This window comes from Euleptes europaea, chromosome 19 (genome assembly GCF_029931775.1).
Source record: "Euleptes europaea isolate rEulEur1 chromosome 19, rEulEur1.hap1, whole genome shotgun sequence".
NCBI classification, from domain to species: Eukaryota; Metazoa; Chordata; class Lepidosauria; order Squamata; family Sphaerodactylidae; genus Euleptes; species Euleptes europaea.
In genome coordinates, this window is record NC_079330.1 from 27,287,239 (window position 1) to 27,299,317 (window position 12,079).

The 12,079-nt window shown below is 41.6% G+C and overlaps 1 protein-coding gene across 1 annotated transcript in view; it reads right to left on the minus strand.

The window, feature by feature from the left end:
• NCOR1 (nuclear receptor corepressor 1) overlaps window positions 1–12,079 on the minus strand; it is a 140,409-nt gene that overhangs the window by 80,238 nt on the left and 48,092 nt on the right. Inside the window, exon 14 of the mRNA XM_056865495.1 lies at window positions 11,951–12,052. Coding sequence (XP_056721473.1) covers window positions 11,951–12,052 — 102 coding nt within the window. The remainder of the gene's footprint in view (window positions 1–11,950; window positions 12,053–12,079) is intronic.

The window sequence follows — 12,079 nt, forward strand, 5'->3', positions numbered from 1 at the left end:
GACCAGTTATAAGGGAACTGCCGCAGCCAACAAGATAAGACACTTAACGAAGTGCTCTCCCTCAGTCATAATTTTATTTTTTTAAAATATGGGGGAATGTTGCAGCTAATAGCCCTGACAATGGACAAGCCGGATATAGGTAAGCCAAAGCCTCCCCCACCCCAATATAAATGGACCTTAAAATACTTCTTGATTGGTCCTAGGACCCTTGAGGAACAAACACTCAGGACAAGCTCACACTGTCTATCAAATCTAAAAAATCTTAGCTCACCAACAATAATCTAAATACTACAACTCCTACATTTTGAGACAGCAGCTAAGAGAGAAGACAAAAATGACATATTACAGCCACTCAAGCCAAAGGCCAGACTCCTCAAGCATTAGGGTTGCCATCAGCGGGTCTTCGCCATCAGTGGGAGGTTTATGGGGCGGAGCCTGAGGAGGGCAGGGTTTGAGGAGGGACTTCAGTGCCATAGAGTCCAATTGCCAAATTGGCCATTTTCTCCAGGAGAACTAGGGTTGCCAGGTCCCTCTTCACCACCAGTGGGAGTTTCTTGGGGCGGAGCCTAAGGAGGGTGGGGTTTGGGGAGGGACTTCAATGCTATAGAGTCCAATTGCCAAAGTGGCCATTTTCTCCAGGTGAATGGATCTCTATCAGCTGGAGATCAGTTGTAATAGCAGGAGATCTCCAGCTAGTACCTGGAGGTTGGCAACCCTATCAAGCATCCCTCCTCTCAGATGGGATGGATGATTCCACTGGGCCCAATCCTATTCATGTGATAGGGAAGCCCAAGAGATTTCACTAAACCATGCTAGTGAGCTATTCTTAGGTAGTACTGAAGTTGGGGGTGGGTAAGGAAGGCAGAAAACATCCATTGGGAATTTAGCAGGGAGGGAGGAGTTAAATGTGTTTATACTAAATCCAAAAAATCTTTCAAGGGGCACAGGAAAAACAGAAAAAAGTGAACAAGAACCACACCTCAGTGGCAAATCAGTAATGAGGACCTTTAAAATATCTGCTAAGGTCAGGGATTTAAATCAAGTAATATTTTTTTAAAGGTATTCAGCTCCCTAATTAAAGAAAACAAATCTAGGAATACTGGCAAGAAATGCACCAAAGCAAAACACCATTCTAATCTGTTACGGTCCAAATGTTTCCCAACTCAATATACACCCCCTAGCCCCTCTAAGTCAAGGGGAGTAGCCACTTCAAGTTTTAACCCGCTGCCAACTGATATAGATACCTCCTTACTGGATCCCAGGGATAAATATTTGTTTCTAAAAGGGCCCCTCTATCTGGAAGATCATCTTGGGACTACTTTACATTCCTAATCTTAACCACATACAGTTTTTCATAAACACCTCCAAACAATTCCAGGATGGAAACTCCGTCTAGGAGGAGATTTTAATTATGTCTTATCTGACAAGCTAAATCCATCTACCCCTTGCAAAATACTCTAAGGAAGAAATCTCTCTTTAGGAGCAAACGGCCTCAAAAAGCTTGTGCAGATGTTTGATCTGAGAGCTACTGGAGGGAGTTTCCCCCTTGGAGAGAGGATTATTCTCATGCACCCAGTACCTATTCCCATCAATTTAGGTATCTGCAGATTTTAGTCACGTTTCTACTTAGAATTTTTTACCGTCTGAAACGCAAAGCTAGAGGGGAAATTTAAGAAGATTCCCAGGGCAGAGAGATTTTGCCCCTATAAATCGGAGGATCTGGTAACTACCGAATATGTCCTTTTCAGATGTAACTTCTATATGACAGTTCAGAATAAGATCATTGTACCCCTGATAAAGAAAATGAGTGTTGGCAGAGAGGGAGAATGGACTAATAAGGTTCTGATGGGAGATAATCCTTTGATTACATCTCAGGTGGCAAAATATTGTACGGATGCAATGAAGATACGACGTCTTAGAGTAACCTCAATTAATTAACTGGAATGCGCAAGTTGGCTGTTTTAGATTAGGAAAGTAAATTTGTTTGTATTACTTCCTGTGTTTTATATGGCTTAAAGCCACAATTAATTACATAATAATAAGCAAAATTCTAAGTGCTTTTCTCCCACACTGTGACTCAAACCAGCTTACAAAATAATACATGTATTTTTAAAAAATACAATTTAAACAAAAATATACAACCCAACAGGCCACAATCCAATCTTATAGGAGGTGATGAGTCCCAAGGACATCCTGGGCTGGTGCTCATTTGGCTGGCAAGCCCATGCAGGGCTAAGAGCTCATTGGTTCTTGCCCTCTGAGTCATACCTCTGGCCAAGCCCAAAGGTTCCGTGACCTGCAACACCTGCCGGCCAATACCTAGCTGGCCAGATCGTGCAGGGACAGACTGTAGCTTTGGTGCTAGAAAAGTTAGACAACAAAGGTCCCAACTGGAGGCTAAACAGTCTTCTCCTTATGTAACAATCAACGACAGAACACACAGCAAGGGAAACATCAAAGAATATTAAATCGGATACATTAAAGCCCTGAAGGTATTACTCTACATAAGACATACATCTCATGAAGCAGGATCTAAACCTACCAGGCCCCTGCCCAGATAATTCTCTCTTAGACTACACTCAGGGGCCACAGGCATCCTTGGAGGAAAATGTAACACACTTCCTAGGCGTCCACACACTGTGACTGGACTTGGCAGCCAACTTTTATCTTCTACTAGCCAGCTGTACAATCCAATCCCACCACATTACCACCTATAACAATCAATCCCAGAGTTATCAGAGTTTATGCTAACTGTGATTAACTGAGTACATATGCATATGATCAGTAGGGTTGCCAACCTCCAGCTACTAGCTAGAGATCTCTTGCTATTACAACTGATCTCCACCCAATAGAGATCCATTCACCTGGAGAAAATGGCCACTTTGGAAATTGGACTTTATGGCATAGAAGTCCCTGACCTCCCCAAACCCCGTCCTCCTCAGGCTCCACCCCAAAAATCTCCAGGTGTTTCCCAACCCAGAGCTGGCAACCCTAATGATCAGAATGAATACCAATCACTGAAACACCGTGGCAGCTGTCTTTGAAAAGACGTTTAGTAACAGCAAATCTGATTTCAATATTAAAAAAATAATTCTCTATTTTCACCTACAGAGTAAAAGGGGTGCTTTATGTAGTGATTACTGTGCCTTCTCTCCCTGTCCCCTTTTTCTGGCTTAGAAGATATCAAAACAGAAAGGGACTCCAAAGAGAGCCAGAGTTGCTTCAAGGCGCAGAACAAGTGTAGGGCTGAAAATGAACTAAAATCGGCTGCAGGCTGAGAGATACAATGCTTTTAAAGACACGGCGCTGCAAATTCCTTTGCCTTAAATCGCTCAGAGAGAAAAAATGTGCCCTTGGCAAGTGCTTTTTGCAGGACATTCCTCTTACTAAAACTGAAGAACCTGAAGCAAAATTTTTAAATGTTTTATAAATCACTCTCTGATAAATATTGCAAAGATGAAATTGAGCAACGCCTGCAAAACTCTATAGTATCAATACCTCAACAGCTCAGAGGTCTGGTAGATGAAAAAATTGTACAAGATGAAGTTGAAGTCATATTGAAGTGACAAATTCCCCCGGCAGGGATGGCCTCCCAGCAGAGTTCTTTCTACAAGCAATTCAGCAACACACTGCTAACTACTCTAACCAACCTAACACTATTTCCAGAAACACTACAGAAGGTACAGAATGTGATAGTCCCCAGACCAGGAAAAGATCCCACTATATGCTTATCATATTGTCCAATTTCCCTTCTCATCAAGACCCAAAAATCTTCACACCTCTATCAGCTGGTAGCATCAACTCCCTAATTACCAAATACATCAATCCAAACCATCAGGCTTTATCCCATCGAGGCAAATCTCAGACAATGTTACAGACATGCACAGAACATTATTCATGATTGTAAAATCAAATTAATCCTTCTAGCAACACTTTCACTAGATGCAAAAAAAACAACCAACACCCTTTCAGATGGAAGGTCCTGTCAGTTAACAAAGCATTATATAGTAACCCAACAACACTTGTAAAAGTTAATGGCTTTAGATCAACAGGCTTCCTGGTCCAGTGGGAACTGGGATAGGGATACCCTCTCTCTGTTAGGTCTTCAGAACCCCTAACTGAAGCAAGCAGAAACCATCTTAAAATTAGGAGTATTAAAATGGAAAACGAATAACTTTTTTTCTAATGACACTGTAAAGGTAAAAGGTCAAGGTCCCCTGTGCAAGCACCAGGTCATTCCTGACCCATGGGGTGACGTCCCATCCCGACATTTTTCAGGCAGACTTTGTTTGCGGGGTGGTTTGCCAGTGCCTTCCCCAGTCATCTTCCCTTTACCCCCAGAAAGCTGGGTCCTCATTTTACCGACCTCGGAAGGATGGAAGGCTGAGTCAACCCTGAGCCGGCTATCTGAAACCAACTTCCGTTAGGATCGAACTCAGGTCGTGAGCAGAGCTTTTGACTATAGTACTGCAGCTTACCTTTCCTTTCCTTTTATCCCTTAGAAACTCCTTGATCAATTGATCTTGAGCACCACATATCTAGTGTTGGAGGGATATAAGGACTGGAACAAATCTTGCCACTGACAATGTAGCCCTGGGGTCCCTATCGCTTAGTAAAAAGGCATTATGTCAGTCACAGAGGCATTGGATTTGTATATTAAAAGGGGGGAAATATAGTGCGATCGAAGTTCCTCGTAAAAGCGGCATTCCAAAAGGGCATGGGCTAATGAGTCAATAGAGCCAGAAGAGCAAGGGCAGATCCTGTCTGAGTATGGTATATTCAGAATTCTGCCCTGCATTACCACAGAAGGGTTAGAATTCAATCTAGCCAAGCAAAAAGCTCTACAGAGACGAGGAGTTGTTAGATAATATGTATAGGCAGGCAGACTACGTGGAGGGTGTATTCCGAAGAACTGGGATGAACAGACACGACGAGCACGAAAAGTAGTGCTGTTATAATCAAGCTCTTTAATGCGCTTTTCAATTTTGGCAAAAGCTTCAGTTTTCCCAAGATCTGATAACATATCCTGCGAGAAGCCCAGCAATGCCAGTTTCTCATCTAAGATTTTTTGCCATGAGGATTTAAAAGGGTCATGCTTCAGAGAAGCTAGGAACCCCTCAGTGCTAAAGCACAGTTTAAGGTGTAGTTTAAAGGCGGCCAACCACGCCCTAGCTTCAAGTGACATTTGGCCAAACTCGGAACAAAGAGTAACGCCAGCAACACATCGAGGGGCATTTAGGAGTTTTCGTAAGAACTGAAGCAGTGGACGATCTATAGATTCATTGATGATTGTAATCCAGATGGCAACACCAAAGAGGATAATTGGGGTAATTTTCAGGTTAAAAATTTGAATAGCCCCTGGAATATATTTGCCACCTTTGGTGTGAAAAAAATTGACAATAGCACCAGGTTTAATTTTGTTGGACACTGCTTTTTGATGGGCATTCCAATTTAGGTTATGGGAAAACAGAATGCCAAGGTAAACAAACTCCTTGACTTGGTCAACCTCAAAGCCATCTAATACCCAGCAAAAAAGAGGCATTTTTCTCCTCTTAGTGAAGATCATAATCTTAGATTTATGATGGTTTATTTTAAGACCTTCCCTAGAGCAGTACTCAGAAAAAGTTTGCAAAGATCTTTTCAAACCAATTCTTGTGCGGGACAGGAGAACTGCATCGTCAGCATAGAGTAGAATCGGGGTGGGATGACTTGCAAGCTTTGGGGGGTGGCAAAACTCTGAGAAATTGGTTGCCATATCATTCAGGTATAGATTAAACAAGAGAGGAGCAAGGAGGCAACCTTGTCTAACTCCCTTGACCAGCTCAAAGGGCTCGGTTAGTTCTCCTTGGTTGCCACAGCGAACCTGAGCTGTGAGGTCGGTATGAAATTGCTGACTAAGCCATAGTAACCTCCTATCCATAGTAGAATGTGATAGTTTCAACCATAGCCTCTCCCTCGGGATGGTATCAAAAGCTCCCTTAAGATCCATAAAACCCGCATAAAGGGTGCCATTTCTGGGGGAGGAATATTTCTCGGCTAGATGGGAGAGCACTAAACAGTGGTCCGTGACAGACCAACCCCTTCTAAAGCCAATCTGTTCCCAGCCAAGGATGTCATTACTCTCAACCCAGTCCAACAACCTCTTTAATAAGTAGGAGGAATACAATTTGCCTAAGCAAGACAAAAGGCTGATTGGATGGTAACAGCTTGGGTCAGAGCGCTGACCCTTTTTAAAGATTGGGACGATAATAGTATGTCTCCAAGATTTTGGAATAGCTCCTGAGGCATTAATTTGTGTGAATACAGGAGAAAGAATGTTGGCCCACCATTTGCTGTTGACTTTAAAAAGTTCGTAGGGAATTAGATCAGGACCTGTGGCTTTACCTGAGTGTAGGCGATCAATGAGCAGTTTAATTTCCTTAGGAGACACATCTGGCCAGGAATTCAACAAAATAGAAGGTGCTACAGGTATAAGACCCTGGTTTTCCACAGAGTAGGAGAAGAGGCTCTTGAAGTAAGCTACCCAGACCGAAGACGGGATACATGCGGGGACTCTGGCATAGCCACTGCAGCTTACCACTCTGCGTATGTTATCTCTACATTTCTATTTTTCCCAGTTCAACTAAAAAGACAGCAGATTTTAAATAAGTTAAATAAATTAAAACCCTGAGATATATTAAGATACTTACTTAAATTAAAGAACACTAAAAAAAACATTTCTCAATAAATGGTGAATGTCACCATGGTAATAGAGTGGTCAATGCAACAATGCAATCTACTAAGAACAGCCACTTGACAATGATGGATAAAATAAAACTATGTTATCTCAATGGGGCAGCTTTAATAGTTCATAGTTAAATAGAATGACAGCTAAAATAATTCTTCTTCCAGAATTCCTATTAACTGTTCATTCTAAATACACGAATAGCAAATTATCTTTGCTAACTTTATGTGGGCAAGGATAGAGGCCAGATTCAAACCTAATACAACGTGCCACTCCAGAAGTAGAGCAGTAAGCTCTCTTAGCCTTAAATTACATTGGGGAAAAATATTACATTACATTAAGAACCCAAAGGAAGTGAAATGGCTTGATTTAAAGAGAAGCATTTAGGAGGTCTCTAGAAGAGTTAAAATGAGAAGCAAAGAAGGGTCGATATACATAAACCACGCATCTCAGCGAAATCGAATGTGGGTAGATATATGAAGGCCCAGAAAAAGAACAGAAAAATGGGAGGGGTCCTTGGGGGAGCACTGAAGAAAACCTCTTATGAAATAATTTTGAGAAAATTTTTGTTTTACAAAACATTTAATTCATGCCAAAAGTACAGCATTAGAGTGCGAGGACTTTCTCAGTTTTTCCAGTTAAAAAACTGGGAAACTTTGGGGGGGAAACTCTCATACAATAGACACATTCAACATTTTCAAGATTTTTTTTGTTAAATGTAAATAAGTTGGCAACAATTAATATGCTCTAATGTGTTCAGTGGTAATGTGTGCGTTAAGTGCCGTCAAGTCACTTCCAACTTATGGGGACCCTAAGAATCAATTACCTCCAAAGCATCCTATCGTTGACAGCCTTCCTCGAGTCTTGCACAGTGAGGGCCGTGGATTCCTTTATAGAGTCAATCCATCTCCTGTTGGGTCTTCCTCTTTTCCTGCTGCCTTCAACTTTTCCTAACATGATTATCTTCTCATAATGTGACCAAAGTAGGACAGCCTAAGTTTAGGCATTTTAGCTTCTAGGGACAGTTCAGGCTTGATTTGATTGAGAACCTATTGATTTTTCTTTTTGGTGGTTCAAGGTATCCGTAAAACGTTCCTCCAACACCATATTTCAACTTAATCAATTTTCTTCCTGTCAGCTTTCTTCATTATCCAATTTCCACACCCAAACATAGTAATGGGTAATACTATCGTATCAATTATCATGATCTCGGTTGCGAGCAATGCATTCTTAACCTTTTCTACCACCTTCATGGTTGCCCTTCCCAGCCTCAATCTCCTTCTGATTTTCTTGGTTGCAGTCTCCCTTTTGGTTGATAATGGAGCCAAGGAATAAAAAATCTTTAACGATTTCAATTTCTTCATTGTATTATCATATTCAATGATAACACATTTTAAAGAGTTCAGAGTTTTCAATGTCATGAAGTTTAGTTTAATACCCAAACATCCTGGTAGTCCTACCTACTGTGACTCAGAGATTTTTTTGTCTAAATAATGCATTCTTCTTTTGATTACTACAAAATTAGTAAAATACTACTTTTATTTTTTCCTACCTCTCAGATGGCAAACACTGAAAACATGAAGCTGCCTTATACTGAATCAGACCCTCGGTCCATCAAAGTCAGTACTGTCTATTCAGACTGGCAGCGGCTCTCTAGGGTCTCAGGCAGTGGTCTTTCATAAGAACATAAGAAAGGCCCTGCTGGATCAGACCAAGGCCCATCAAGTCCAGCAGTCTGTTCACACAGTGGCCAACCAGGTGCCTCTAGGAAGCCACTAACAAGACGACTGCAGCAGCACCATCCTGCCTGTGTTCCACCGCACCCAAAATAATTGGCATGCTCCTCTGATACTAGAGAGAATAGGTATGCAGCATGACCAGTATCCATTCTAACTAATAGCCATGAATACCCCTCTCCTCCATGAATATGTCCACTCCTCTCTTAAAGTCCTCCAAGCTGGCAGCCATCACCACATCCTGGGGCAGGGAGTTCCACAATTTAACTATGCGTTGTGTGAAAAAATACTTCCTTTTATCTGTTTTGAATCTCTCACCCTCCAGCTTTAGCAGATGACCCCGTGTTCTAGTATTATGGGAGAGGGAGAAAAACTTCTCCCTGTCCACTCTCTCCAAACCATGCATAATTTTATGGACCTCTATCATGTCTCCCCTCAGCCACCTTCTTTCACATCACCTACCTGCCTAGTCCTTTAACTGGAGATGCTGGGGATTGAACCCGGGACCTTCTGCATACCAAGCAGATGCTCTACCACTAAGCCACAGCCCCTCCCCATTGGATACATGTGATATGGTAGAACAGAGTGCAACAGTTTGCAACTCTTTCTCATGTATTAGGTACACTTGCAATTTTTCTTATAGAAAAAATATTTATACTTTTAAGAAGCAGAGTTGATTTTTATACCCTGCTTTTCTCTATCTTTAAGGAGTCTCAAACTGGCTTACCTCCTTCTCCCCACAACAGACACCCTGTGAGGTAGGTGGGGGCTGAAAGAGTTCTGAGAGGTCACCCAGCAGGCTTCATGTGGAGGAGTGGGGAATCAAACCCGGTTCCCCAGATTAGAGTCCACTGCTCTTAACAACTTCACCACACTGGCCCCATAAATATGTCAAATAGCCCAATGTTATATGTTAACAAAGTTATAGATTGTGTATTTTATGTTTATTAGCAAAGTAGTTTAAGTTTGATGGGAAAGTATTGCACATATTTCAGTTCCCACTAAAATTTCTTGTGTTTTTGTTGTTTAATTTCCCCATGGCTTCAAAATTTCTAGAAATTGTACATCTCTAAATGTGGGGGACATTAGCAGCAGCCAGATATGTTTACTAATTAAAAGATTCCTCCCCAAATCAGTTTTCATTTTTGCCCCCTCTAAACTATCTGCCCATTAGTTTCTGTCTTTTTTGGATAATTTGAGGGTTATTTCAACAGGGGTGGATTTTAATTTTACATTGGCAGTTGCCAAATGTTTTCCCCAATTTTTAAAAATATTAATTTCTTTATGGGCTAGTTAGTTACTTTTTCTTTTTTTCTTATTTTGATCTCAGTGTGACATTGTTCAGTGTGAACAATATCACATCATTAAAGTAAGTTTCTATCTTTTTTGGTTGATACGGATATGCACTTTGAATGTAATGCCTGCCTGCTCCAGAAAGATTGAAACTGCATTCCTCAGATGTGTGCTTTTACAATTCAGAACATATTTTTGTAACATTATTGTACTACAGGCACAAAGTCCACTTGGAATACATTTTATAATATATATCCAGGCTGATACAAAATCATTCTATTTGTTAATGAAGGTTTATGTGTGCATAATATGTTTTAGTAGACCAATGGAGGAGGCCTGGGGTAAGGGCTGTGGCTCAAACCTTAGAGCATCTGCTTGGCATTCAGAAGGTCCCAGGTTCAATCCCCGGCATCTCCAGTTGAAAGGACCAGGCAGTAGGTGATGTGAAAGACCTCTGCCTGAGACCCTGGAGAGCCGCTGCAATTCTGACAATACTGACCTTGATGGGACCAAGGGTCTGATTCAGTAAAAGGCAGGTTCATGTGTTCATGTGAAACATGTTTGGCATATGGTTTTAGATTATCAACCCTGTATTTGTTGCCATAAGGGCTTGTTTTTAATATATGCAAGAGCCCTTGGGGAAGTCAGTCAGGCTCTATCACACTCCACATTCAAACCAGCATGGAATAAGGTTACTTATAGATTTTTTGGTGTTTTCCTAGCAGTATTCACATTTCCTTCAAGTTGTAATCATTTTAAAATATTTTATTTATACTGTGTATCAAATAATATTTTCCATCTTATTATTCTGAACATTTCTATTATGTTTGTAACTAACTGAAATACTACTAATCACATACAAAATAAGTTTTAAGAATTGCTCCTTCCTCTTCATTCCTTATTTTTTGTAAGATTGTTGGGGGGATTTGGGGGAGTTGGCTGGTTTTAAAATGTGCTTTTATTACGTATGTTTTAATTTGTTAGCTGACTTTGTGGCCCCTTGTGAGGGCAGAAAGGCAGGGTAGAAATTTTGTTAAAAAACAGTTTTTAATGTTTATCCTCTCCCACCCAGCCCCAGAATGGTGAGAAATGGAAATACGCATGAAAATGGCAGCTCCTGATCTGTAACTTCAAAGGCGGTGATAAAACACAAAGAGTTGATCAAGGTTAGGCTAGTCAACAGTTGCTCACCTGGGTCAGGTGACAATCACTGGCAGGCAAGTAGGGAGACATTTGCAAACTGAGGCAGGGTGGGGGAGCAGAAGAAGGGTTGGTCCTTTTGTTTGCAAGCTACAGTTACACACAGCTTGACAAGCCAGGCAACCAACAATGCTGCAAAACTAGCTTGATATAACCCAAAGGGACAAACACAGTAGCAGTGCTACGCTACAAACTCATCTTTTTGGTTGTCTTCACAACCCTTCAGCCCACCTGCTCCAACCTGAAAGGAAACAGGCCGCACCTCCTAAAAAGCAGGATCATCCACCAGCCACCGCCTTGACAGACCAACTCCCATGACATAGATCAGGGCAAGCCACAAGTAGCGAGCAGCTTGCTGAGCAACAGGTCCAGACAGCTCAAGCAAGCAAGCCAAACCAGATACTCAATGGACTCAGCAACCAGACTGACAAAAGCATGAAGACAACAAACTGGTACCCTAATTAATGCCTGGAATCCCCTCACAGAGCCCCAATTTTTCACGCTTTCTCTTTTTTCCTTCCTCAGACTGCTTCATAGTAAGAAGCAACTAGTTCTACACAACACTGAGGGTTAAAAGCCAACCATTCACCAGCTACATGCTAAGGCAGATCAGAGTTTGGCAAGAGGCAGGCCAAAGAATGCCTCAGAAAATTAAGCCACCAAGTGAGATGCATTGATCTGCCCTTCTGCCCATATACATTTGGTGACATCACCCTAAGGGGTGAAATACAAAGCAAGATTCTCCAGTGTTACAGACAACGGGTCAGGAAAATCTCAGAAATATTCCTGTTGTCTAGGAAGACCAGTTCCGTTCCTGAGATTTGATGGGGGGAAAAGAGGCGAAGGAAGCAACATTAACTGGCCTGTTTCACTGTTAGCATGGAGGACACCAGCCCTTTAATTTAGCAGCTGAGGAAAAAAATGCCGATAGTTTGGGAAACTAGCTTAGAAACAATAGCACAAGCGAAAACTGGCATAGGAAAAACTGGCAACACACCTGGTTTCTCCCTCGCCGTTTGCCATAGTTCCTTCGCACCAAAGCTTTGTAGTTTTCATTTTTCTTGGTCAAGTAGTAATATAAAACACAGTCCGGAACATTCTAAAAAGAAAAACAAAAACCGAGATA